General features: G+C 35.1%; 2 protein-coding genes across 2 annotated transcripts in view; both read left to right on the plus strand.

Annotated features, from left to right (window-relative positions):
* Positions 1 to 1,694: 1,694 nt before the first annotated feature.
* Positions 1,695 to 25,476, plus strand: part of LOC115230295 — a 46,949-nt gene continuing 23,167 nt past the window's right edge. Inside the window, exons 1-9 of the mRNA XM_036499596.1 lie at positions 1,695 to 3,758; positions 6,804 to 9,189; positions 9,505 to 9,655; positions 11,338 to 11,627; positions 12,951 to 13,009; positions 14,975 to 17,357; positions 18,954 to 19,104; positions 19,399 to 19,646; positions 21,173 to 21,485. Of these exons, the coding sequence (XP_036355489.1) occupies positions 6,811 to 9,189; positions 9,505 to 9,655; positions 11,338 to 11,627; positions 12,951 to 13,009; positions 14,975 to 17,357; positions 18,954 to 19,104; positions 19,399 to 19,646; positions 21,173 to 21,485 (5,974 nt within the window). The 5' untranslated portion in view covers positions 1,695 to 3,758; positions 6,804 to 6,810. The remainder of the gene's footprint in view (positions 3,759 to 6,803; positions 9,190 to 9,504; positions 9,656 to 11,337; positions 11,628 to 12,950; positions 13,010 to 14,974; positions 17,358 to 18,953; positions 19,105 to 19,398; positions 19,647 to 21,172; positions 21,486 to 25,476) is intronic.
* On the plus strand, positions 17,227 to 19,770 carry LOC118761562. The gene is made up of 3 exons (XM_036499597.1): positions 17,227 to 17,357; positions 18,954 to 19,104; positions 19,399 to 19,770. The coding sequence occupies exons 1-3, from the start codon at positions 17,265 to 17,267 to the stop codon at positions 19,701 to 19,703; spliced, it is 549 nt and encodes a 182-aa protein (XP_036355490.1). The 5' UTR covers positions 17,227 to 17,264; the 3' UTR covers positions 19,704 to 19,770.

The following is a 25,476-nucleotide window of genomic DNA, read 5'->3' on the forward strand; positions in this document are numbered from 1 at the left end:
AAAGACATTCTTTTCACAAGGCTTAAAATGTTTTTTTTAATGAAATACTAGAAATGAACGCCTTACTTCCCTGGGCATGGACACATTGAAACTCCGACATCTGGCAGCTGACTTGGCAGACACCCATAAAATTATCAACCATCGTACAAACAATAACTCTGAGCACCTTTTCAAACTCCACCCATCTAACACCCATGGACATATTTACAAAGTCAGAAAACAGCACAGCTCCCATGACTTCAGGAAACATTTTTTCATGCTAAGAGTTGCTGAAGTATGGAACAAACTCCCACCATCAGTTCTTAGTTGTCGGAGCACTGCATCCTTCAAAACTTCCATGCTTTCTGAGATTCGCCAACACTACACCTGATTTTCTCCCCTCCATACACACACAAGCATGTATCTGACTCATACATTGTTCGCTTTCCAGACATTTGTACATTACTGCATGTACTTTATACGCACTTTCTGACAAGTTGTGGTGCACCTGAGCACTGTATACAATAATTTCATTATTATTATTATTATTATTATTATTGTTATTATTATTATTATTATTATAAAGCACAACATCGCTTGTATGATTCTGATGTTTGTTGACAACTATCACATGACATCAAGACAAGGCCACATAAGTACTCACCCCAAACACATGCACACAATTTTTTTTTTTGGCAGTTTCCATTCAACATTCACAAAGCTTTTGTCAGTCTAGGGCTGTGTTAGAAGACATTTGCCCTGGGCTCCATGCAGTGAGATTAAATTAGAAGCCATATGATTGACAAGTGAAATTCTTACCCACACAGCCATGCCAATGCCTATGTCATATATATAATTTTCTTTGCAAGGAAATTGCTCATTTTATTTTTATAAAGGAGAACCCTACCACCATACATACATACATACATATACATATATAAATATATATATATATATATATATATATATATATATATATACACACACACATGCACACATATAGTTTGTGTGTGTGGTGGTTATGGGGGTACCCTTAAATAAGTGGAGGGTGCCATTATGAGATATAGTGTGAAGTGGAGATTTTAAACCTTGTAGACCACATCCCTTTCCATGGTCTGAATATAATCGATTTCTTTTTGAAAGAATGTTTGTTAGAGAGAAAAAGAGAGAAGCGTAATATGATAATATAATGAACTTCTTGTATATATACAGTGCTTAGGTGCACTACTACTCATCAGAGAATGTACCACTCGTAAGAGAAAGCATGAACAGTGCATAGAATACGCACAGGAAGTGAACAGTGAAAAATTCTTTAAAAAAACAATGAAATGGAATGGGGTGTACTGTTAGCGAATTGCAAGGTGTATGGAAATTTGGAAGGATGTAATTTCTAGACAGCTAATATCTGATGCAGGTAGTTTATTCCATGATCCATCAGGGCTATGCACGCACACTCATTCATAAATATATAAAATATTATTACCAAATATCGTTCTTTTTAGACACTTGGAACGTTTATTCTTATTTTGAATGTGAAACCAAACCTTTGTTTTTGTGCCTCATGCTCATATCTACGCAGTAGACGTTATTCTTTTTTTTTACATACACTCATACTTCGGTTTTTCATTACTAACAACCTCCGTAAGAAATTTTACTTCGATTTATCATGCCTAAAAATCTTATAAAAGCTAACTTATAAATCGATATATATTTCCAGATCTGTGTCGTTACCAAAGTGATCACACATGGAATAGGAGAAATCAACTTCCACACACACTCAAACGATCGAGGGGAGATAACAATTATTGCTATCAACCAAATGTTAACAATTCTAGTCACCTCGACCACATACCTTTGAATATAACTGGGACCACATCCAATATAAGTGAACAACCATCTTCAGTACCAATGACAAGTGCCTTCACTTCTATCTGTAAACCACCTCTACCAGCTGTACCTAAAGTAACAACAATACCTGAGGTACCTCCTCTATCGACATCGCATATCTAATGCTAAAATATTTAGTAACTAATGGTAGGAAGTTGCCAAACCAGAACAATACCGGTCTAAAAACCTTGCACCATTTTATGTTTGTCTGCTTACTAAGTTCAAATTATAACTTAGCTAGTCATTTGCCAGGGTCTTCTTTCGATAATCACATAATTTAACTTACTCTTACTAGTAACACTACCAATAATAACTTTACCTTATATAAAAGTAGAGTTTGTATATTACAGCAAATATTTTAATGAAAACCTTAAAAGTAATTATAAAGTACTTTAATATTAATATTTGATCAAGAAATATTTTAGAATATATTTTACAAAAGTTATATAACATTGTCATAACATTTCTTGAACTTATAAATTTACGATAAATTTTCACCAAATAGGACTTTTTATTTTGCTTTCTTTAGTCTTTAACTGAAGTAAATTCATTCACATCAAAGAATAACAATAGAAAATATGACAGAATTACCAAACTATTTGGAATTACTAGTGCAATTAAGAGTGAAATATTCTTCCAAATTACCAATACCTACTAAAGTTTGCTTGGAGGAACTTAGAACCATAAGTGTTATTGAAGCTGTCAGAATATATTTACTGAAGGTAACTGAATATACATACATACATATATATATATATATATATATACACACACACACACTGCAGCCATGCAAGAAATATATAACACACCTATTCTTTATACTCTCTGGGCATTTTCATGTTAGAATCATTGCCGATAAGATAAAATATGGAAATTATAACCAATCTGAAATAGAAACATTTCTATTTAAGTTAAAAAATGGCAATGATAATTTCTTTCTTTGAAATATTTTTGATACGTTGTAAAAATAAACAGAAGACTTAACACTGTGTCCAAATTTTCAAGAATAATTTACTATGTTAAAACAATATGCAACATTGATTTGTTGATAAGTGAAATGGGAGTTTCCAAGACCAACAAAATATAAAAAAAGAAATAAGTGGACAGAAATGAAAAATATAGAAAATTGAATACATGACAAATGAATATATTAGAAATGAATTCAGATCTTCTTTTAATGAAGAAGCTTCGATTTTAATGGATATTTATTTTAGGTTTCAAATGTGAAATTTACAAAGATTTATTTCCTTTTCAAAAGTATTAGTTCTCATCTAGGAATACAAATAAGAATTACTCCTGTTCTAATCATCATTCAACATAATTATTTGGAGCCATAATTACATATTTTCAAATGAGATCAATGCTTATCTTATGAAATCAATACATCAAAATATCATTTAATTTCAATTTCTAAGGATGTCTCAAGCAGATAATTTTGTAAAACCAAAGTGGAAGTTCAGATAAAAAGTTTTGTAACTTTGACTGAAGTTAGAAAATAATTTTTTTCTCTTAAAATTAAAATCAAACATAGTTTTAAAATATGATATTTTATATTTCATAGCTTTAAAACTTATTTTCAACCATTTAGTTGTGTACTTTCTCACCACACACATGTATATGTATGCATCTAAATATGAGTATGTCTAAGTGAAATATTTTGTGAGTCAGCCTATTATTTACTGCAAGAACTGGAGGCTGTATTTCCGTTTCCTTGCACTGGAATAATAGACAGCTTGTCATTGGCTACAACACACATTACATACTACACAACGAACTTGAGAGAACTATATAAAACTATTACATACCAAACTACTCAGAACTATTGCTACAACTTTGTTACCAGAACACTGTAATAACACAGTAACAACTGTATAAACAACTTACAACTGTTGGTAAGTACTTATTAAAAGTTATTTTGCTAAGTAAATTGGTTCTTTAAATATTTGTTTATCTCTCCTTGTTACCAACCATCTTTGTAAAACTACATCAGTATATATCAGATTAGTACTTCCTGAATAATAATTTTGTTGATTTTTTTTTGTGATCTTTTGTTAATTGTTCGAAATACATTTTCAAGAAGTATTTAAAATTAATTTTTTGAAAGAACACATTCAATTTACCATTATTTCAAAAAAAATAAATATATGTAGCTATTTACATCCATCAAAATATTTACTGTATTTGTTTTATACAATATTTCTCAATCAAGTCATATTTAGTTAGAATATAAGTTAATAATGATAGGGTATAAGCGTAATTATTACAAGATGTAGATTACGTTAATTTATTTTTCTTTTCTTTTCTTTTTTTCTTTTTTTTCGATTCATTTTAAAATATAGCATAGTCTATTTCCAGTAGGTTGTTTTTAATTTAAAATGATAGCTTAGGCAGATTCATCATCAAGGGAGATTACTTCTAATGAACCAACGATCGAGCCGTTATGTGGTTATTGGGACTGTTAGAAATAACAGCTAATTTTCCTAACATTGCGAGACAATTTATTCTTAGTGACCCAACGATAGACCCATAACGTGATTATCGAAAATAACACCCATACCTCACTCGAATCCCACTCTCTTCGTCATTCGAATGGGCAGGAGACATTTAGTTGAGTTGTATAGGGATCAACAATTGTTGATCATGGTTGACTTGGAGTCAATTAACATAAGATTCAACACTAATTGTGCGTGTACTAATATTCTAAGTAATCTCAAAATCTAATGAGTTCTGTTAGATTCAGGTGAGAAAAGTGTTTTCAGAGGCTTTATATTTAGTTTTTATTCGTATCATTAATCTTTGTGTATATTGATTACTTTGTTTAACATTTGTGTATTCATTGTCAGATACGAGTTAAATTCAATTTACATGTGTTATTATACATGGTCGATCTATCTATCTATCTGCTTCTCTATGTTTGTGTTTATGTGTGCTCTTTATTATACACTAGCAGTATCGCCTGGCGTTGCTCAGGTTTGTAAGGGAAATAACTATATAAGCATTTTTAGAGAGTTACTTCCCTTATAGATGCCAATTCGGGCTTTCTTAGCCATTTCTGTTTTGGTGTCTTCAAGCCATGAAGTCGTTGTTCTAAAAGAACGCTGGTCTCCTTGACAACGCTTTACGACGTTGATTTCCTTACACTCCCTTCTCCACAGCTTCACGAGGGAGGGAAGAAGGGGGAGAAGCAACACAGGTGTGAGCGTGGACGCCAACTCCGCCGCCATCGACACACGAAAAAATATGCATTAAAATGGAATAAAAAATGTTAAATTATTTTTAAAATCGTAGACTCATCGTAGACGCGCGCTAATACCCAGACGGGCTCGATATGAATCACGACTATAAGATACCCGAATTTGATTAAACTGCACCGCAAAATGTTGGAATAGATAGGAATCTAAATAGAAGGGGACAGACACTCACACAACTAGTTTTATATATATAGATGTAAAACTATAAAAGAGTTCAATATTTCGTTGTATTAAGCACAGAGAATCTATTGCATGTTGTAATTAAGAATACTACATATGTATGTCTGCATGTATGTATGTATATATGTATGTTCCCTAGTGTATTCAGCCCATGATTAACAAAGCATGGTACAGCTATATGCTACTCAATTATACACACTAATAAAGGATGACCCTATGTATGTATAGACACTACAGCTTCTCTTAAAGTGACACATTATTCACATAGGTGCAGGAGTGGCTGTGTGGTAAGTAGCTTGCTTATCAACCACATGGTTCCGGGTTCAGTCCCACTGCGTGGCACCTTGGGCAAGTGTCTTCTACTATAGCCTCAGGCCAACCAAAGTCTTGTGAGTGGATTTGGTAGATGGAAACTGAAAGAAGCCCGTCGTATATATGTATATATATATATGTGCGTGTGTGTTTGTGTGTCTGTGTTTGTCCCCCTAGCATTGCTTGACAACCGATGCTGGTGTGTTTACGTCCCCGCCACTTAGCGGTTCGGAAAAAGAGACCGATAGAATAAGTACTGGGCTTACAAAAGAATAAGTCCCGGGGTCGAGTTGCTCGATTAAAGGCGGTGCTCCAGCATGGCCGCAGTCAAATGACTGAAACAAGTGAAAGAGTAAAAGAGAGTTTCCATAGTACTCCTTTGCCAGCAACAATTTCTATAAACACCAACTAATCAACTCTCCCTTATGAACAAACACATAAATGCCACTACAGTCTCGTATTATCCAGTCGTTCCACCCTCTCTCATTGTACTCCACCTATACTGTTTCTCATTCCTTCTAGCACAACCTTTCCCATCTCCATTTCCTCCTCCATAGTGTCACCATACTCTCTCTCTCTCTCACCTTAGTTTATCATCTGTGGTTACCCTTTCTTTCTGTTGAAATTGTACCTCCAACAAAATATATGGGATGCTGAGAAATTTGATACAAATTTAAAGCTTTCAGATTCCAAGGGGTGTTATAATTATGTAAGTTAATTGCTCTCTGAATCTTGGAGAAAATTTATTAGAATTCTTCTGAATGTAATTCTGAGATACCTTAATTTAAATACCAAATAAAAGATACATGTGAAGAATAAGTCAAATCAGATACAGCTTGCATTATATAATGCTTATCTCAAATATATTTCTAAGTATGGGACACATACACACACATCTATCTATCTATCTATCTACATATATATAAACACATGCATATATATGGAAATGCATTATATATATATATATATACATATACACATACACACACATAATATATTATACATATATATATATATATATTGTGTGTGTGTGTGTTCAGTTGTATGCAAAACTAAAAATTTGGATTAAATAGCTGAAACTAAATAGAATTTAGAGAAGAATGTAAAGGCACTAAATGTTAAAGAAATTTTTTCTTTACATTTATTAGATTCACATTTGTATATACAAACTTTAATCAAAAATTTTTTTTTCAGATCGAAGATGATTTCAGTGATATTGTTGATTGTGGTGCTGATGGCTAACAGCTGCCGGTGTGTGGATCATATCTACCATATAAAAGAGAATAATGATGTACACAGCTTCATTGGAGATATTGTCAGTGATACACATTTACTGGATAATATACAGACTCGAGATGATAGCAACAAACTGACATTTAATGTACTCCAGGGTGGTACTGATGGAGGTGTTCAGTTATTTAATGTTACACCTGGAGGACAACTGTACACAGCTGCCATATTGGATGCAGAATCTCTTTGTCAATATAATGTGGAATGTTTCAGGATATTGGAAATAGCAGTTCAAGAAGGCCATTCTTTTATGAAAATATTAGAAATCAAAGTTGTAATAGAAGATGTCAATGATAATTATCCTATTTTCCCAAACAAAGAATTTCATTTAACATTTGATGAAAGTGATTCAAAAGGCTCAAAAGGAAGAATTCCAAAAGCCATCGACAATGATGTCAGTACTCAAAATTCTAAACTTGTATATCAGCTTAAAAAAGGTGAAGATATTCCTTTCAAACTGTTCGTTTCTAAAGAATTAGATGGAACAGATTTACTGCAACTAACTTTGGAAGGCAACTTAGATCGTGAGAAAAAAGACATTTACAATTTTCAGTTGATTGCAAGAAATGGGGGATCTCCGCAAAAGGAAGGTGTACTGGATATAATGATATCAGTACAAGATGAAAATGATAATTCCCCAGTGTTCTCCCAGAATATCTATAACATCACTATCAATGATACACACCAGATAAACAAACCTGTTCTAAGACTTTCTGCCACAGATTTAGATATGGGGGGAAATGGAAAAATTTCTTATACTCTCAGTCCTAAAACACCGAATAAGATAAAAGAATGCTTTCAATTGAACAGAGTAACTGGAGACTTATTTGTAACAACAGAATTTCAGTTTGGAAAATCCTATAAAATACTTGTCAAAGCCACAGATAATGGTAAACTGCCTTTGTCCTCAATTGCCACTGTTTTCATAAATGGTATCAGTCACATTAACAATTCACCAAACATTGACTTCAGATTTGTCATTAAGTCAACGGGAAACACAGCTGCAATCTCAGAAGCATCTAAAATTGGCAGTTTTGTTGCCTATGTCAAAGTTACTGACAGTGACAATGGAGCAAATGGCCAAGTGAAATGCCATTTACAAAACAGATATCTTCAGCTAATTTCAATTTCTGAAAAGAAATACAAAGTTGTTGTCAAGAGTGAAATAGATAGAGAGAGTGAGAAGAGCTTTAATTTCACCATTAAATGTCTAGATAATGGTTTACCTCCGTTGAAAGTAGAGAAACGGTTTTCTGTGCTGGTTACTGACATAAATGATGTACAACCTCAGTTTAGTCAGGACATATTTAAGTTTCTCACCTATGAAAATGAACACAAAGACTTCCCTGTTGGATATGTCAATGCCACAGACCCAGATATTGGAGATGGAGGACAATTAACCTATTCTCTATTATCTAATGGAAAAGATATTCTACCATTTCAGATATCTGATGTGGGATTCATTTCCACAACTGAGTCCCTAGACAGAGAAGAAAAGAACCTGTATGAGTTTAAGGTTTTAGTAAAAGATAAAGGAACACCATCACTGGAGAAGAGAGCAAATGTTGTTGTTGAGGTTATGGATTTAAATGATAATGCTCCCTATTTCAGTTTCCCTAATGTTGACCCTTTCAGTCTTAATGTCCACTACCATCCCCACTCTGACCATGATATCACAGTTGTTAGGGCCTCTGACAGAGACAGCCAACACAATGCCTTCCTCACATATGAAATACTCAGAGGTAATGAGAAACACTTATTTCAAATGAACCATCACTCTGGTGTCTTATCTTTCTCTCGCTCACTTTACCAAAATGATGCTGGATTCTATGAACTGGAATTAGGTGTGAAAGACAGTGGCAGTCCAGTTCTGTCATCGACAACAACTTTGTCTTTGACTCTCACAGTTAGTAACAGCACATCAAAGATATTTAAGACCCCTTCAAAGACAACAACAGAATCAAGTAATGGTCTCCAATTGAATGTGATGATTGTTATTGTTATAGCAGCTGTGATCGTATCAGTTGTCATAGTGATCTCTATATCGATCTGTATAGTTCATAGACTGAAGCAGACAGACAACAACTATAACAACAGTGTTGATATGTACCACAAGGTTACACCTGCATTAAACGTGCAATCAAAATATATATTTGATCCTACCTGTGTTCCTCCTGGAGTTCAGTACACAGTGGAGAGAAATCTGAAGAAACCCCAACAACCAATGGTAGATAGAGAAGATATTCAGTACAGAACCATGCCAATGATCAGATTAAGAGAAAATCAACAGGTAAGATAATTTTCCATTAATTTCAAAGTATTTCGCCTTTCAAAATTCCAGTATTAACATGAAATTTGAAGTAATTTACGAAGAACTTTCGAAGCAGTGCTACAAAAGGCAAAAGATGAAGATAATCATATTTTATCAATTCTAATTTCTGCAATGAAGATTCCAAATTATTGTTTAATATTTTATACTAACACACATGATAATTATTATGATCTATATAAATGGTGATACTTGATGTTACACCTTATAATATGCAAACAAAACAAGAATTATGAAATGTCATGAAATAGAGTGGATCTATTTTACTGTTTCTAGATGTTTGTTCCAAGAGAAGAAAGTATGTCTCCAGGTTACAGAGAACTAAATAGTGCTGACCAATTCACTGAGATGTCAACATTGTCATCTCTCACTGATAGTGGTCATGGGTGGAGTGTTGGCAGTGCTGGACACTATGAGGAACTGCCAGGTAAGTTAGAAATACTGAATATTTCTACACTATAGTCTAATAATTTGCGTATGCATTTTGATACAGTCAGTTACCATCACCATTAGTTCTGCTGTTCATGTTTCCATGCTTAGATTGGCTGAACAGCATTCAACAAGGCTAATAATTTTTCATGACCAGATGTACTACCTATCACTAATCTTCACTTGTATTCAAGCAAGACAGTCTTCCCCCAAGGTTTGAAGGTCATTGACTACTATACCATGCTGTCAAACCAGGGAGACATAAACACATAACCCTTACGCATACACAAACATTTATATAGAACAGCCTTTGTTTTCAGTTTCCATTTACCACTCAAAAGGCTTTAGCTGGGATGAGACTACAGTGGAAATCCCTTGCCCAGGGTGCTATGCAGTGGGACTGAACCTAAAACCAATTCCTTTACCATGCAGACAGTCAGTGCATGTACTGTATATATATATATATATATATATATATATATATATGAATATTTAAGTAGTTGAATGAATTATCCTAGTATGGATAATTCGGTTAACCGATACCTGGGTAGTGATGTCGAGAATAAAGGAATTTTGTTAAATCAGCGTTCAACTCCATTCTTTCATTTATTTATATATATATATATATATATAGTGTGTGGTATTGTGCAGGTGTAATTTTTGTATGCAAGGAAATTATTCTGTTTTCATAAAGGTAAAGTGGTGGTTATGAGCCCCTTAAATTCTGAAGCTGTTGTAGGTGTACCAATTTGATATACAGTGTGTCTTGGATGTTTGAAATCTAGGGGGAGCTCATTCCTCTTTTAGTCTGAATATACTTGGCTTCTTTCTGTGAAAAGATATTTGTGGGCATCAAAAAGAGAGGACGATGGAAAAGAAAAAAAAATAACTCAGTACAGCGCAAACACTCACAGAAACACAAGATTATTGTCAAACCCATAAATATCATTCCTTTAAGACGCTTGGAACCTTTTTTTCTTTTATTTCAAGTATGAAACCAAATGTTTGTCTGTGTACCTACTTCATATCTTCTTAGCAGTGTGGAAGTATTACTAGTACTATATTTTTGGTGCTATTCTGGCGTGTGATCCACAAATGAGATTATTTTGTTACATTTTGAATTATTTTGTACATACTTAAAATTTTAAATGTACTTTTTCAAAAATTCTTAGTATTTTGATAAAAAGAGAACCATATAATAATTAAAATAAGCATGTAGATCACCCACCAAAGTAAGTTTGTCCACGTTGATCACTCAGAAAGTAGCACTAACACAAAGTATACTAAAAAGTAACCTAAAGTAGTCTCCCTTTCAATTGTACATCACATGACAAAGTTGCACGTTTCTTTTTCTTAAGAAATGTGAATTTAGTGGCTGGTTTCTTATAAAAATGCAACAGCCTTTCTCTTGTCGCTGATCACATTGTAAAAATCTGTAGCCAACATTTTATGGGGTTTTAGAAATTGAAAAGTAAACTAAAAAGTAACCGAGAGTAATTTCCTCCGTAGATCACATGCCAAAGTAGCACCATACTTTTGTAGTTGTTGTTATTAAAATGTACACATACTTTGACTTTCTTTTATTTTGAAAAACGTATGTAAGAAACCTTGCTTCTATTCACCATGCAAAAAAAGGAAAAAAAATTATACAAGGTAACCTATAAATCGATATATTTCCAGATTTGTGTCCTTATCAAAGTGATCACACATGGAACAGGAGAAACCAACTTCCACACACAATCAACAGATCAAGGGGAAATAACAATGATCGACATCCTTATCCAAACGTTGACAATAATACTTTTTGCAATCGTGACCAAATACCCTTGACTGTAACTGGTAACACAATTGACATAACTGAACAATCATTTTCAGAACCAATGACAAGTGCCTTTATTCCATACTCTAAGCCACCCCTAACAACCGTACCAAAAGTAGCAACACTACCGAAGGTATCTTCATTAGCTCAGGTACCGCCATTACCTACACCACAAAACTAATGCTAAAGTACTTAGAAACAGATGGCTCACAGATGTAGAACTAGTATACCGAGTGACTAAATACTTGGTCGTATTCTATGCTTGTTCGTGTACTAAGTTCAAATTATATCCCACCGGAGACGACCTTGCCAATCATTTGCCAGGGTCTTCTATACTTGTTTGCATGATTTAAGCTTATCTTATTATTAACTATATCAAAAATAATTTTTATTTATATAACAGTTTGTATATTACAATGAATATTTTGAATGAAAGTATATAAAAAAAAATAATCATAATGTATTTCAATAATGCTTGCTCAAGAAATACTTCAGAGTATGTCTGACCAGAATTATATAATACCAATGTTATAAACCTTAAATATATGATCCATATATTTTCAAATTTGATCTTTAATTGACTCCAAGAAATAAGAAAAAGGAAATATAATGGAATTATCAAAATATCTGGAGTGACTGGTACATTTAAGAGTGAAATATCCTCCCAAACGACCAGTTGATATCTACCAAGGTGTGCTTGGGGGGAACTTATAACCATTCGTGTTTTGGAAGCTATCAGAGTATATATACTTACACTATCTGGATATACATCGTGAAGCCATACAAAAATACATAACACATCTATCCATTATACTTTCTGGGAATTTTATAAAACGCATTGCTGATAGGCCAAGTATTGAAATTACCCTATCATAAATAGATTAACTTTCATTTAAGTACAGAAAAAGCAATGCATTTCCCCTTGTTATCAAAATATACAAAATACATATGTGTTTCTTAATATTCAGCCATAGTTTACCATTTCTAAACAATATAAAGAATATGCATTATTGATTAGTTGTTAAGGAAACTAGGAGTTTCCAAAGAAGAAAAGAAAAGAACAAAATTTTTTTTTACATAATTAGCTATATGATATAAGAATGTAACAGAAATGAATTGAGATCAATTTTAATTGATATTTATGTTAAGTCTCAAATGTGAAAACTCCATAGACACATTTTCCATTTCATACTTTTTATTTTCTACAGGGAACATTAGAAATAAGTGGCCATTTTCTAATCATTATTGAATACAATTATTTGGAGCCATAATTTCGTATTTTCAAATGAGCTCAACAATTTTATAATGAAATTAACTTCTAAAAATATTATTCAATAACATTTATTAAGTTTATCTCAAGCAGATAATTTTGAAAAGTCAAAGAGAAATCTGAGATGAAAAGTTTTATAACTTTGACTGAAGTTAGAAAATAACTTTTATGCATTAAAATTAAAATGTAATTTATTTTTAATAGACTTTAATTTTATATTTCATTGCTTTAAACTTTATTAATATTTCCATCCATTTAGTTGGGTTTCTTCTCACCACACACATGTATATGTATGTATCTATACATGAGTGTGTCTAAGTGAAATATTTTGTGAGTCTGCCCATCATTTACTGCAAAAGTTGGAGGCTGTATTTCCGTTTCCCTGCATTGGAATAAAAGACAGCTTGTCATTGGCTACAACACACATTACACACTACACAACCAACTTGATAGAACTATATAAAACTATTACATACCAAACTACTCAGAACTTCTGCCACTATTAAAACTTTGTGTTGCCAGAACATTGAAAAAGTTCATTAAGAACAATATAAACAACTGACAACTGTTGGTAAGTATTTATTAAAAGTTATTTTGTTGTGTAAATTGGTTCTTCAGATATTTGTTCATCTCTCTACCAGTAACCTACAATCCAGGAAATACTACATCAATGTATAAGTCAGATTAGTACTTCCTGTATTACAATGTTATTTTCAAACGTCTTTTACTTAATTATTTCCAATACATTTTCTACAAATATTGAAGCTTGGACGTTTCTAAAAAATAAAAAAACTGTTTATTGTTATTTTAACAGCTATATAACAATTACATTCTTTGAATACATATTTCTTTCTTCAGTATTCTCAGTTTTGTCATCTATATAGTAATAGTTTAAGTTAATAACGACAGGATATAATTATGATAATGGCAAGATGTAGATTATATTAGTTGAATTCTTAACGAACTTTTTGCTCAATATTGTGAAATGCTCACTATTCTATTTTCTTTAGACTGATTCATTTTATGAATGAGCGATTGCGTAGGGTTTATTAGCAAGGGAGGTTACTCTTAACGTACTAATGAGGAAGTTGTTTAGGCTGTTGATTGACCTGTTAGAGATGACAGTCAAACCTCCCTCGAATCATATCCCCCAGTCTTGAGAAACAGAATGTCACGTAACATAGTGTATTTTTCAAATTTTCTAAAAGCTTGAATGTTTTGGATCATAGATCTGTTCGTTCTTGCTGACCTGGGGCTAAACAGCAACAGTAACTCTTAATGACTCCATTATACGTACATTATTTACATTTGATGGATATTTGTCCTCATCTTGTTTGTTGTTAACACAACTTTTCGGCTGATATACCTTCAAGCCTTCTTCAGGTATCTTGGGGAAATTTCGAACCTGGGTTCTCATTCCTGAGGTATTTTTCGCTGTTACAGATATTATTATTAACATTATAATCTCATTTTCCATGCCAGAATTGAATGGTCAGTTTCACAAGAGCCAGCGAGTTGTACTGCGTCAAGCTCCAGTCTCTGCTGTAGTATGGTTTCTACAGCTGGATACTCTAGCCATTTCAGTGTGTAGTGGGTGCATTTATGTGGCACTATCACTAGTTAGGTCAGTGTAAACTGGCAATACAGGACCGTGGAGCTGACTGGGATGTGTTGAGGGAAGTGGTTACATGCCAGGTGATAAGAAATTAAAATATGATAAAGAGATAAAAATAGGTGTCTTGTAGAGGAGATACATGATTACTCCAATTAGAAAGGGAAAGATGGTGATGAGGTGTGAAGATGTACCCTTAGAAGTTGAACATAAAAGAAGTGGGCTAGACAGTGACACAGGGTGAATGAGTTGGAAAGTTGACGAGTGTGGTCAAATAATATTTCCCAGTGTCAAACTGTGATTTTACTTACAATTATGTAAATCTGGTATGTTAACCAAGTAAACAATCATTGACATACTGCTATTAAAAAGAAGAGGGCAAGAACATAAATATAATTTTATTCAGATATACTTTCATTTCCAAAGAATTTAATCAAATTTTATTAAAGAATCATAATTCTGTCTTCACTTTTATGTTTAATGTTGATGGTTGATTTTAATAGTTTGAGAATTATATTTGACTTGTGATTGATTTACGGGACTAAATGTTAAGATGTATTTTATCTACATTTATTAAATTCTTCTTTGTGAATATCAGCATGTAATTATATTTCAGATTCAAAATGTTTCCAGTATTAATGTTGATGCTGTTGTTGTTGGCTGAGAGCTGCCTTTGTGTGGACCATACCTACCATGTGAAAGAGAACAATGATGTACACAGTTATATTGGAGATATTGTCACTGATACACACTTAATGGATAATATACAGTCCCAGGATAACAGCGACAAACTGACATTTAATGTTATCCAGGGTGTTACTGACGGAAGTGTTCAGTTGTTTAATGTTACACCTGGAGGACAACTGTACACAGCTTCCATATTGGATGCAGAAATTCTTTGTCAGTATAATGTGGAATGTTTCAGGATATTGGAAATAGCAGTTCAAGAAGGCCATTCTTTTATGAAGATATTAGAAATCAAAGTTATGATAGAAGATGTCAATGATAATTATCCTATATTTCCAAAAAAGGAACTTAAAATACAATTTGATGAAAATGATTTGATAGGAACGACAGAAACACTTCCCAATGCTATTGACAAAGATTTCAGTGTTCAGAATTCTAAACTCTCTTATCAACTGAAAGCAGATGAAGATATTCCTTTCAAATTGTTTGTTTCTAAGAAATCAGATGGAATTGATTTATTACAACTAATTTTGGAAAGTAACTTGGATCGTGAGAAAAAAGATGTATATAATATACTATTAATTGCCAGAGATGGAGGATCACCACCAAAGGAAAGTATATTTCATATACAAATATTGGTAGAAGATAAAAATGATAACTCCCCTGTTTTCTCGCAAAATATCTACAATGTTACTGTAAATGGTACGCACAGAATAAACAAACCTATTCTGAGGTTGTCTGCAACAGATTTAGATGAAGGAGAAAGTGGAAGAATTTCTTATATCTTTAGTAATGCCAAAACACCAAATAAAATAAAAGAATGCTTTAAGTTGGATGAAGCAACAGGAGAGTTGTTTCTGAAGCAAAAATTTCAGTTTGGAAGAATTTATAAATTATTTGTTGAAGCCAGAGATAATGGTATTCCTTCAATGTCTTCAACAGTTCCCATTCTAATAAATGGAATCAGTCACATTAACAATCCACCAAACATTGATATCAAATTTGTTATAAAGTCAACTGGAAACACAGCTTTCATCTCAGAAGCATCTAAAATTGGCAGTTTTGTTGCTTATGTCAAAGTTACCGACAATGACAGTGGAAAAAATGGACAAGTGAAGTGTCATTTACAAAACAGATATCTTCAGCTAATCTCAGTGTCTGAAAAGAAATACAAAGTTGTTGTCAAGAGTGAAATAGATAGAGAAAGAGAAAAGAGCTTTAATTTCACCATTAAATGTCAAGATAATGGTTTACCTCCATTGAAAGTAGAGAAACAGTTTTCAATGCTGGTTACTGACATAAATGATGTACAACCTCAGTTTAGTCAGGACATATTTAAGTTTCTCACCTATGAAAATGAACACAAAGACTTCCCTGTTGGATATGTCAATGCCACAGACCCAGATATTGGAGATGGAGGACAATTAACCTATTCTCTATTATCTAATGGAAAAGATATTCTACCATTTCAGATATCTGATGTGGGATTCATTTCCACAACTGAGTCCCTAGACAGAGAAGAAAAGAACCTGTATGAGTTTAAGGTTTTAGTAAAAGATAAAGGAACACCATCACTGGAGAAGAGAGCAAATGTTGTTGTTGAGGTTATGGATTTAAATGATAATGCTCCCTATTTCAGTTTCCCTAATGTTGACCCTTTCAGTCTTAATGTCCACTACCATCCCCACTCTGACCAGGATATCACAGTTGTTAGGGCCTCTGACAGAGACAGCCAACACAATGCCTTCCTCACATATGAAATACTCAGAGGTAATGAGAAACACTTATTTCAAATGAACCATCACTCTGGTGTCTTATCTTTCTCTCGCTCACTTTACCAAAATGATGCTGGATTCTATGAACTGGAATTAGGTGTGAAAGACAGTGGCAGTCCAGTTCTGTCATCGACAACAACTTTGTCTTTGACTCTAACAGTGAGTAACACCACATCAAAGATATTTAAGACCTCTTCAAAGACAACAACAGAATCAAGTAATGGTCTCCAATTGAATGTGATGATTGTTATTGTTATAGCAGCTGTGATCATATCAGTTGTCATAGTGATCTCTATATCGATCTGTATAGTTCATAGACTGAAGCAGACAGACAACAACTATAACAACAGTGTTGATATGTACCACAAGGTTACACCTGCATTAAACACCCAATCGAAATATATATTTGTTCCTCCTGGTATTCAGTACACATTGGAGAGAAACATGAGCAAATCTCAACAACCCATGATGGATATGGAAGGTGTTCACTGCAGTGATGGATGGGGTAAACCAGCTTTCATTGAAACACATCAACAGGTAAAATATTTGTCAGCTATTTAATAATGTTGAAATATGTGTATTAATTACTGAAGCCTAGTTTGACCAATGCATTGTGAGTGAATTTGGCCAATAGAAACTGCATGAAAGAAATCCCATGTGTGTGTGTGTGTACTATATTTTATTAAATGTTCTCAATATTTCGATTAACAACAATCTGAATGGAAGATAATACTCTTAACTCTTTTACTTGTTTCAGTCATTTGACTGCGGTCATGCTGGAGCACTGCCTTTAGTCGAGGAAATCGACCTCCAGGACTTATTCTTTGTAAGCCTGGTACTTATTCTATTGGTCTATTTTTGCCGAACCGCTAAGTTACGGGGATGTAAACACACCAGCATCGGTTGTCAAGCGATGTTGGGGGGACTAACACAGATACACAAACACACACACATATATATATACATACATACAACGGACTTGTTTCAGTTTCCGTCTACCAAATCCACTCACAAGGCTATGGTCGGCCCAAGGCTATAGTAGAAGACACTTACCCAAGGTCCCACGCAGTGGGACTGAACCCAGAACCATGTGGTTGGTAAGTAAGCTACTTACCATACAGCCACTCCTATAATGGTATTATATAACAACAAAAATGTCACTTTTGTACCACAGGATATTTATTGTTGAATGATTTCTTTGGTAACTTAAACTCATTCTTTATAAACAAAACATTTTATATTATTGTGATGATTTCTATTTTATGCAGAATCAAAATAAAAAATATATCCTTCAATAATGATTACAAATTTTGGCTGAAAATTAGTAATTTTGGGTCAGAGGATAAGATGTCTACAGCGATCTCAGTGTTCAACAATTATTTTATCGACTCCAAAAGAATGGAACACATAAAACCTACTTTAGTACAACTTCAGAAAACAGTATTACTGAGGATAGCTAGGATCCTTAGGAAGGTTTGTGGCATCTGACGTTACTTGTTGTAGACCAATGTTAGGAATTTTTTTCCAACAGTCTAATCTGTTATGCGCTCATGAAAAATGAAATAATAATAATAATAGTTCCGGATACTCCATACTGCTGAGGTACAGCCTTGAAAGATGTAATCAACCCTAGTACTAATTTTAAGTCAGGTAATTTTTTGCTGGGGGATGTAAATAAACCGATACAAGTTGCAGTAAGAGACAAAGGTACGCACACATATGACAGGCTTCCAAAGTTTCTTATTTCTTTATTGCCCACAAGGGGCTAAACATAGAGGGGACAAACATGGACAGACAAAGGGATTAAGTCAATTACATTGACTCCAGTGCGTGACTGGTACTTAATTTATCGACCCTGAAAGGATGAAAGGCAGAATTTGAACTCAGAATATAAAGACAGATAAAAGGACACTAAGTATTTTGTCCGATGTGCCAATGATTCTGCCAGCTCACTGCCTTAACAGAAAGCATATAATGACAGGTTGAATAATGATTGATTAAGTGAAATTTGACTAAAGTTACTTTAAGGAACTTTATATCAGCTGGTTCCTGTTTTTCCATGAGTTGTGTTTTTAATAAATTTTTGTTGTCTTCTTCCAAATTTCCTATTCATTATGGCATCTCAAAATTTAGGTATTTGTTCCAAGAGAAGAGAGCATGTATCCAGGTTATAGAGAACTAAACAGTGCTGACCAATTTAGTGAAATGTCAACATTATCATCTCATAATGATAGTGGTCATGGATGGAGTGTCGGTAGTGCTGGACATTATGAAGAACTACCAGGTAAGTGATAAATTCTTGTTTCCATTTCCGTGACTGTTGCTTTATTTTAATGATAACATTTTTGAAGTTCTTTTTAAATCAAAGCTTTTTGTCTAAAGCACATTTTCCTTTCTGTGATATCAGTTGTAAGGCAGAAAAATATTTAGTTATGTACATCTCAATGTATACGTGCATACACACACAAACGCCCTTTAGTTCTTATGTCAAGATAAAGAATGTACTCTTAGAATTTATCCTTCATTTTTGGTACAATACTCAAATTGCATTATAATCTTTAAATGTAACTGTTTTTAGATCTGTGCCGTTACCAAAGTGATCTCACATGGATTAGGAGAAATCGACTTCCACACACACTGAACAGATCAAAGGGAGATAACAATGGCTATCCCTTTCAACCAGACGCCGATATGGACTCTTCCTATAATCAAATACCCTTGACTATAATTGGGACCACATCGAATATAGCTAAACATCCATCTACGGTAGCAAGGACAAACGACTTTACTTCAAGTAGTAAAGTACCTCTATCAGCTGTACCAAAGGTAAAAACATTGCCAAGGGTACCTCCAGTACCTCCTGTGACAACACTAAACAACTAACACCATACTTGAAAAAAACAAAAACAATGAAAACAAACAAAACAATACCTAAAGTGCTTGAAAAATACTAATAGGCAATTTGTTTAAATATGAAAATGTTATTAAGAATCTTTTTTCTTTCTTTTTCTTTTTCTTTTTTAATTGTTTCAGTCATTTGACTGCGGCCATGCTGGAGCACCGCCTTTAGTCGAGCAAATCAACCTCGGGACTTATTTCTTTGTAAGCCCAGTACTTATTCTATCGGTCTCTTTTGCCGAACCGCTAGGTGACGGGGACGTAAACACACCAGCATCGGTTGTCAAGCTATGCTAGGGGGACAAACACAGACACACATACATATATACGACAGGCTTCTTTCAGTTTCATAATTTTTTTTTATAGTTTTAGTTGATGTGGTAGATGCAAGTTTGAGATTAACTGCATGCATCTTTAAGGCACTAAATCTATCACAATATTTACATAACTGAAGCAAACACATGGTATATATCCATATTTATCTTTCGGGTCGTGATAGCGAACTATTTATTCTGTAATGGCTTACAATTACAATTTTTGTCTAGAAAGGAAATTTCTCGTAAGACATAATTTTAATACAAATAGAATTTTTTCTAAGTTACTATTTTGAGTTGGATATTTACTAAAGAGAATGAATCTTCAACTGTCTAGTTTTCAATTGTTATAATTGTAATTTAAATAATTGATATTAGAGCAATTTAAGCAACAATTTATGGAAACATTTCAGAGATGAGATAGATGTGTTCCCCGAACTCAAGTTTTATAATGAAATAGTTTCTGATTATGAGATAACACAAAGCACATCTTTATTAATTTCCATTACAAATATTTTAAGAAGTGATGCAATATTTCATTAGAAAAAAGTAAATTTTTATCTTCGTTAATATTGTCCTAACAAAATCACACATGATAAATCAATAGACAGAGCTAAATATATATATATATATATATATATATATATAGTTTTACATGCATTTGTTAAACTAATTTAAAACAACAAAATATGTTAAAATCGTCATAGACATAGAATTTGGACCAAAAAATTTAATTGTACAAAAAGATGCAAACTTCTAAGGATATAATTCTTTTGCAAAATCTGTTTTTGAGATATTCCATTTATTCATATTCTCACTATAAGCATGCCACTTTTAATATAATCTACAATTTTGTAAGTATTTCAGTAATTTAATAATGAGATAAACTACTCTAAAAATATTTTAAAATTGATATTATAGATTTGGTGAGTAAAAAGTTATGTCTAGCCAATAGAAAATTAAAAACTTGATTTTCAAAAAGCTTTATAACTTTTACTTAAATCGTGAAATAGCAATTATTTTCATTGATAATTAAAATACTTTAAAGTATTTCATAATAACATTTTTCAGCATTTATTGAGTGTTTGACCACAATGTTCTGCTCACTAACGTTTTCATAAACCATACTCATAAATTATATACTCCATATGTTCACACACACTTATGTATATGTATGTGTGTGTGTGGGGGGGGGGAAGTAAACTTGTCTGTGAGTCAGCCCATCATTTACTTCAAGAACTGGAGGCTGTACTTCCGTTTCCTTGCATTGGAATAAAAGACAGCTTGTCATTGGCCACAACACATATTACACACTACACAGCCCACTTCATAGAACTATGTAACAGTGTGTGTCACATACCAAGCTCCTACTATTATTACAACTTCGTTACCAGAACACTGGAACAATACAGTTACAACTGTAGAAGCAACTGGCAGAAGTATAAACAACTTGGTAAGTATTTCTTAAAAGTTTCTGTTTTGTGTAAATAATTTATTTAGACATTTATAACACTCTCTCTCTTTCTTTCTCTCTCTGTGTCTCTGTCTGTCTGTCTCTCTCTCTCTCCAAGAAACAACAATAAAAATAAGTTTAGTGACTTCCACATCCTCATGCTATTTGAGTAAAGACTTAATTTTCCTTGTCACCTGCGTTACCTTTAACAAATATATAACGTTGGTGTTAAGAAATATTCTGATGTAGAAGTTTATCACTTACAGATGTATTTAATAATTATAATTATCAAAATATCTTTATGATATTGTGCACCATATTTAGTCAGGATGTTAACGTAAAATAATAGGATATCATAAGATATATATATATATGTGCTTGATAATCGAATTTCCATGTTGCATTGTAAATTTGATATGTCTTGTTTTCATCATATTCTATTATTAGAACAGAGTGTAAATAAGCTGGGAACAAGGGAGGCTATTCTTACTGAAATAGTAAATTCGGTGCAAATTAGTGAAGCACTGCTTTGGAAAACAATAAATAAATAAATAAATAGAAAAATTTCACGATGCAAAGTAAATTATTTCGTAAACTTTTTTGAGACGTCTTACAATCTTGAACCACCAAGAAAATTTATTCAAGGGTCAAATTTATAGTTTAGGACGAGACCGTGAATTTCTTAATTTTTATTTTTTCTAAACACCCCCTTCTCCACCCACAGTCATCATCTTTATTGTCATTACCATCATTAAGATCTTTTTCAGCATGCTTGCATGGCTCAGATAGATTGCAATTAAGCAGATTTTCCTACGACTGGGCACCCTTCCTGTTGCTAACCATTATCCGTTTCCAGGCAATGTGATATTTTCCCAAGGCCAGACATGTTTTTGCAGAATATGGTAATTAACCCTTTAGTGTTCAGATTATTCTATCAAACATAATGCTTATTGATTCCCTTTGATTTGAATTAATCATGCATTATCTCATATCTTCAAGATCTTGATGGTATAATTACTTAATGTAGAATAACATTGTGGGGTAGGTGTGAGAGCCTGGATCTGGTCAGTTTGAACATCATCATCATCATCATCATCATTTAGCGTCCGTTTTCCATGCTAGCATGGGTTGGACGGTTCAACTGGGGTCTGGGGAGCCCGAAGGTGCACCAGGCCAGTCAGATCTGGCAGTGTTTCTACAGCTGGATGCCCTTCCTAACGCCAACCACTCCGAGAGTGTAGTGGGTGATTTTATGTGCCACCGACACAGGTGCCAGACGAGGCTGGCGAACGGCCACGCTCGGATGGTGTTTTTATGTGCCACCGACACAGGTGCCAGACGAGGCTGGCAGACGGCCACGCTCGGATGGTGTTTTTATGTGCCACTGACACAGGTGCCACATGAGGCTGGCGGACGGCCACGATCGGATGGTGTTTGTTACGTCCCCAAAGCACGGAGGCCAGTCTATGCGGTACTGGCTACGGCCACGTTCGGATGATTTTTTGTGTGCCACCGGCACTGGTACCACAAAGATACAAATTCCATTGATGTCATCTATTTTGATGTTTTGATTTGATTTGATTTTCACTTGCCTCAACAGGTCTTCACAAGTGTCACAAGAAGGACGGTATGCACAGGTGGACTGACTACGTCCAGGTAGGGGCCATGGGTTATGGCCTGACTAGTCTTGCCGGGTCTTCGGATGGTGTTTTTATGTGCCACCGACACAGGTGCCAGATGAGGCTGGCGAACGGCCACGATCGGATGGGTTTGTTGCGTGCCCACAGCACGGAGGCCAGTCGATGCGGTACTGGCTACGGCCACGTTCGGATGGTTTTCTTGTGTGCCACCGGCACTGGTACCACAAAGATACAAATTCCATTGATGTTCATCTATTTTGATTTGATTTGATTTGATTTTCACTTGCCTCAACAGGTCTTCACAGGTCTTCACAAGTGTCACAAGAAGGAAGGAAGGTATGCACAGGTGGACTGACTACGTCCCAAGTAGGGGCCACGGGTTATAGCCTGACTAGTCTTGCCGGGTCTTCGGTTGGTGTTTTTATGTGCCACCAACACAGGTGCCAGATGAGGCTGGCGGACGGCCACGATCGGATGGTGTTTGTTATGTGCCCACATCACAGAGGCCAGTCGATGCGGTACTGGCTACGGCCACGTTCGGATGGTTTTCTTGTGTGCCACCGGTACTGGTACCACAAAGATACAAATTCCATTGATGTTCATCTATTTTGATTTGGTTTGATTGATTTGATTTGATTTGATTTGATTTTCACTTGCCTCAACAGGTCTACACAAGTGTCACACACTTGCCTCAACAGGTCTTCACAAGTGTCATAAGTAGGAAGGTATGCACAGGTGGACTGACTACGTCGCCGGGTCTTCGGATGGTGTTTTTATGTGCCACCGACACAGGTGCCAGATGAGGCTGGCGAACGGCCACGATCGGATGGTTTTCTTGTGTGCCACCGGTACTGGAACCACAAAGATACAAATTCCATTGATGTTCATCTATTTTGATTTGGTTTGATTTTCACTTGCCTCAACAGGTCTTCACAAGTGTCACACGTGTCACACACTTGCCTCAACAGGTCTCCACAAGTGTCACACACTTGCCTCTGCCTCAACAGGTCTTCACAAGTGTCACACACTTGCCTCTGCCTCAACAGGTCTTCACAAGTGTCACACACTTGCCTCAACAGGTCTTCACAAGTGTCATAAGAGGGAAGGTATGCACAGGTGGACTGACTACGTCGCCGGGTCTTCGGATGGTGTTTTTATGTGCCACCGACACAGGTGCCAGATGAAGCTGGCGAACGGCCACGATCAGATGGTGTTTGTTGTGCCCACAGCATGGAGGCCAGTCGATGCTAGGGGTACGGCTACGGCCACGTTCGGATGGTTTTCTTGTGTGCCACCGGTACTGGAACCACAAAGATACAAATTCCATTGATGTTCATCTATTTTGATTTGGTTTGATTTTCACTTGCCTCAACAGGTCTTCACAAGTGTCACACGTGTCACACACTTGCCTCAACAGGTCTCCACAAGTGTCATAAGAGGGAAGGTATGCACAGGTGGACTGACTACGTCGCCGGGTCTTCGGATGGTGTTTGTTGTGCCCACAGCACGGAGGCCAGTCGATGCGGTACTGGCTACGGCCACGTTTGGGTGGTTTTCTTGTGTGCCACCGGCACTGGTACCACAAAGAATACAATTCCACTGATGTTCATCTATTTTGATTTGTTTTGATTTGATTTTCACTTGCCTCAACAGGTCTTCATAAGTGTCACAAGAAGAAGGAAGGTATGCACAGGAGGACTGACTACGTCCCAGGTAGGGGCCACGGGTTATGGCCTGACTAGTCTTGCCGGGTCTTCTCCCGCACAGCATACTTCCATAGGTCTCGGTCTCTAGACATTTCCTTAGTGAGACCTAAAGTTCGAAGGTCGTGCTTCACCACCTCGTCCCAGGTTTTCCTGGTCTACCTCTTCCACAGGTTCCCTCAACTGCTAGGGTGTAGCACTTTTGCACACAACTATCTTCAGCCTTTCTCGTCACATGACCATACCAGCGCAGCCGTCTCTCTTGCACACCACAACTGACGCTTCTTAGGTTCAACTTTTCTCAAGGAACTTACACTCTGACGATTATGAACACTGACATTACACATCCATCGGAGCATACTGGCTTCATTTCTTGCGAGCTTACGCATATCTCAGCAGTCACGGCCTATGTTTCACTACCATGTAGCATGGCTGTACGTACACATGCATCATACAGTCTGCTTTTACTCTGAGCGAGAGGCCTTTTGTCACCAGCAGGGGTAAGAGCTCTCTAAACTTTGCCCAGGCTATCTTACTCTAGCAGTTACACTTTCAGCACACCCACCCCCGCTACTGACTTGGTCTCCTAGGTAGCGGAAGCTATCAACTACTTCTAGTTTGTCTCCCTGGAACGTGGCAGAAGTTGGT

This window comes from Octopus sinensis, unplaced genomic scaffold (genome assembly GCF_006345805.1).
Source record: "Octopus sinensis unplaced genomic scaffold, ASM634580v1 Contig15219, whole genome shotgun sequence".
NCBI lineage: Eukaryota > Metazoa > Mollusca > Cephalopoda > Octopoda > Octopodidae > Octopus > Octopus sinensis.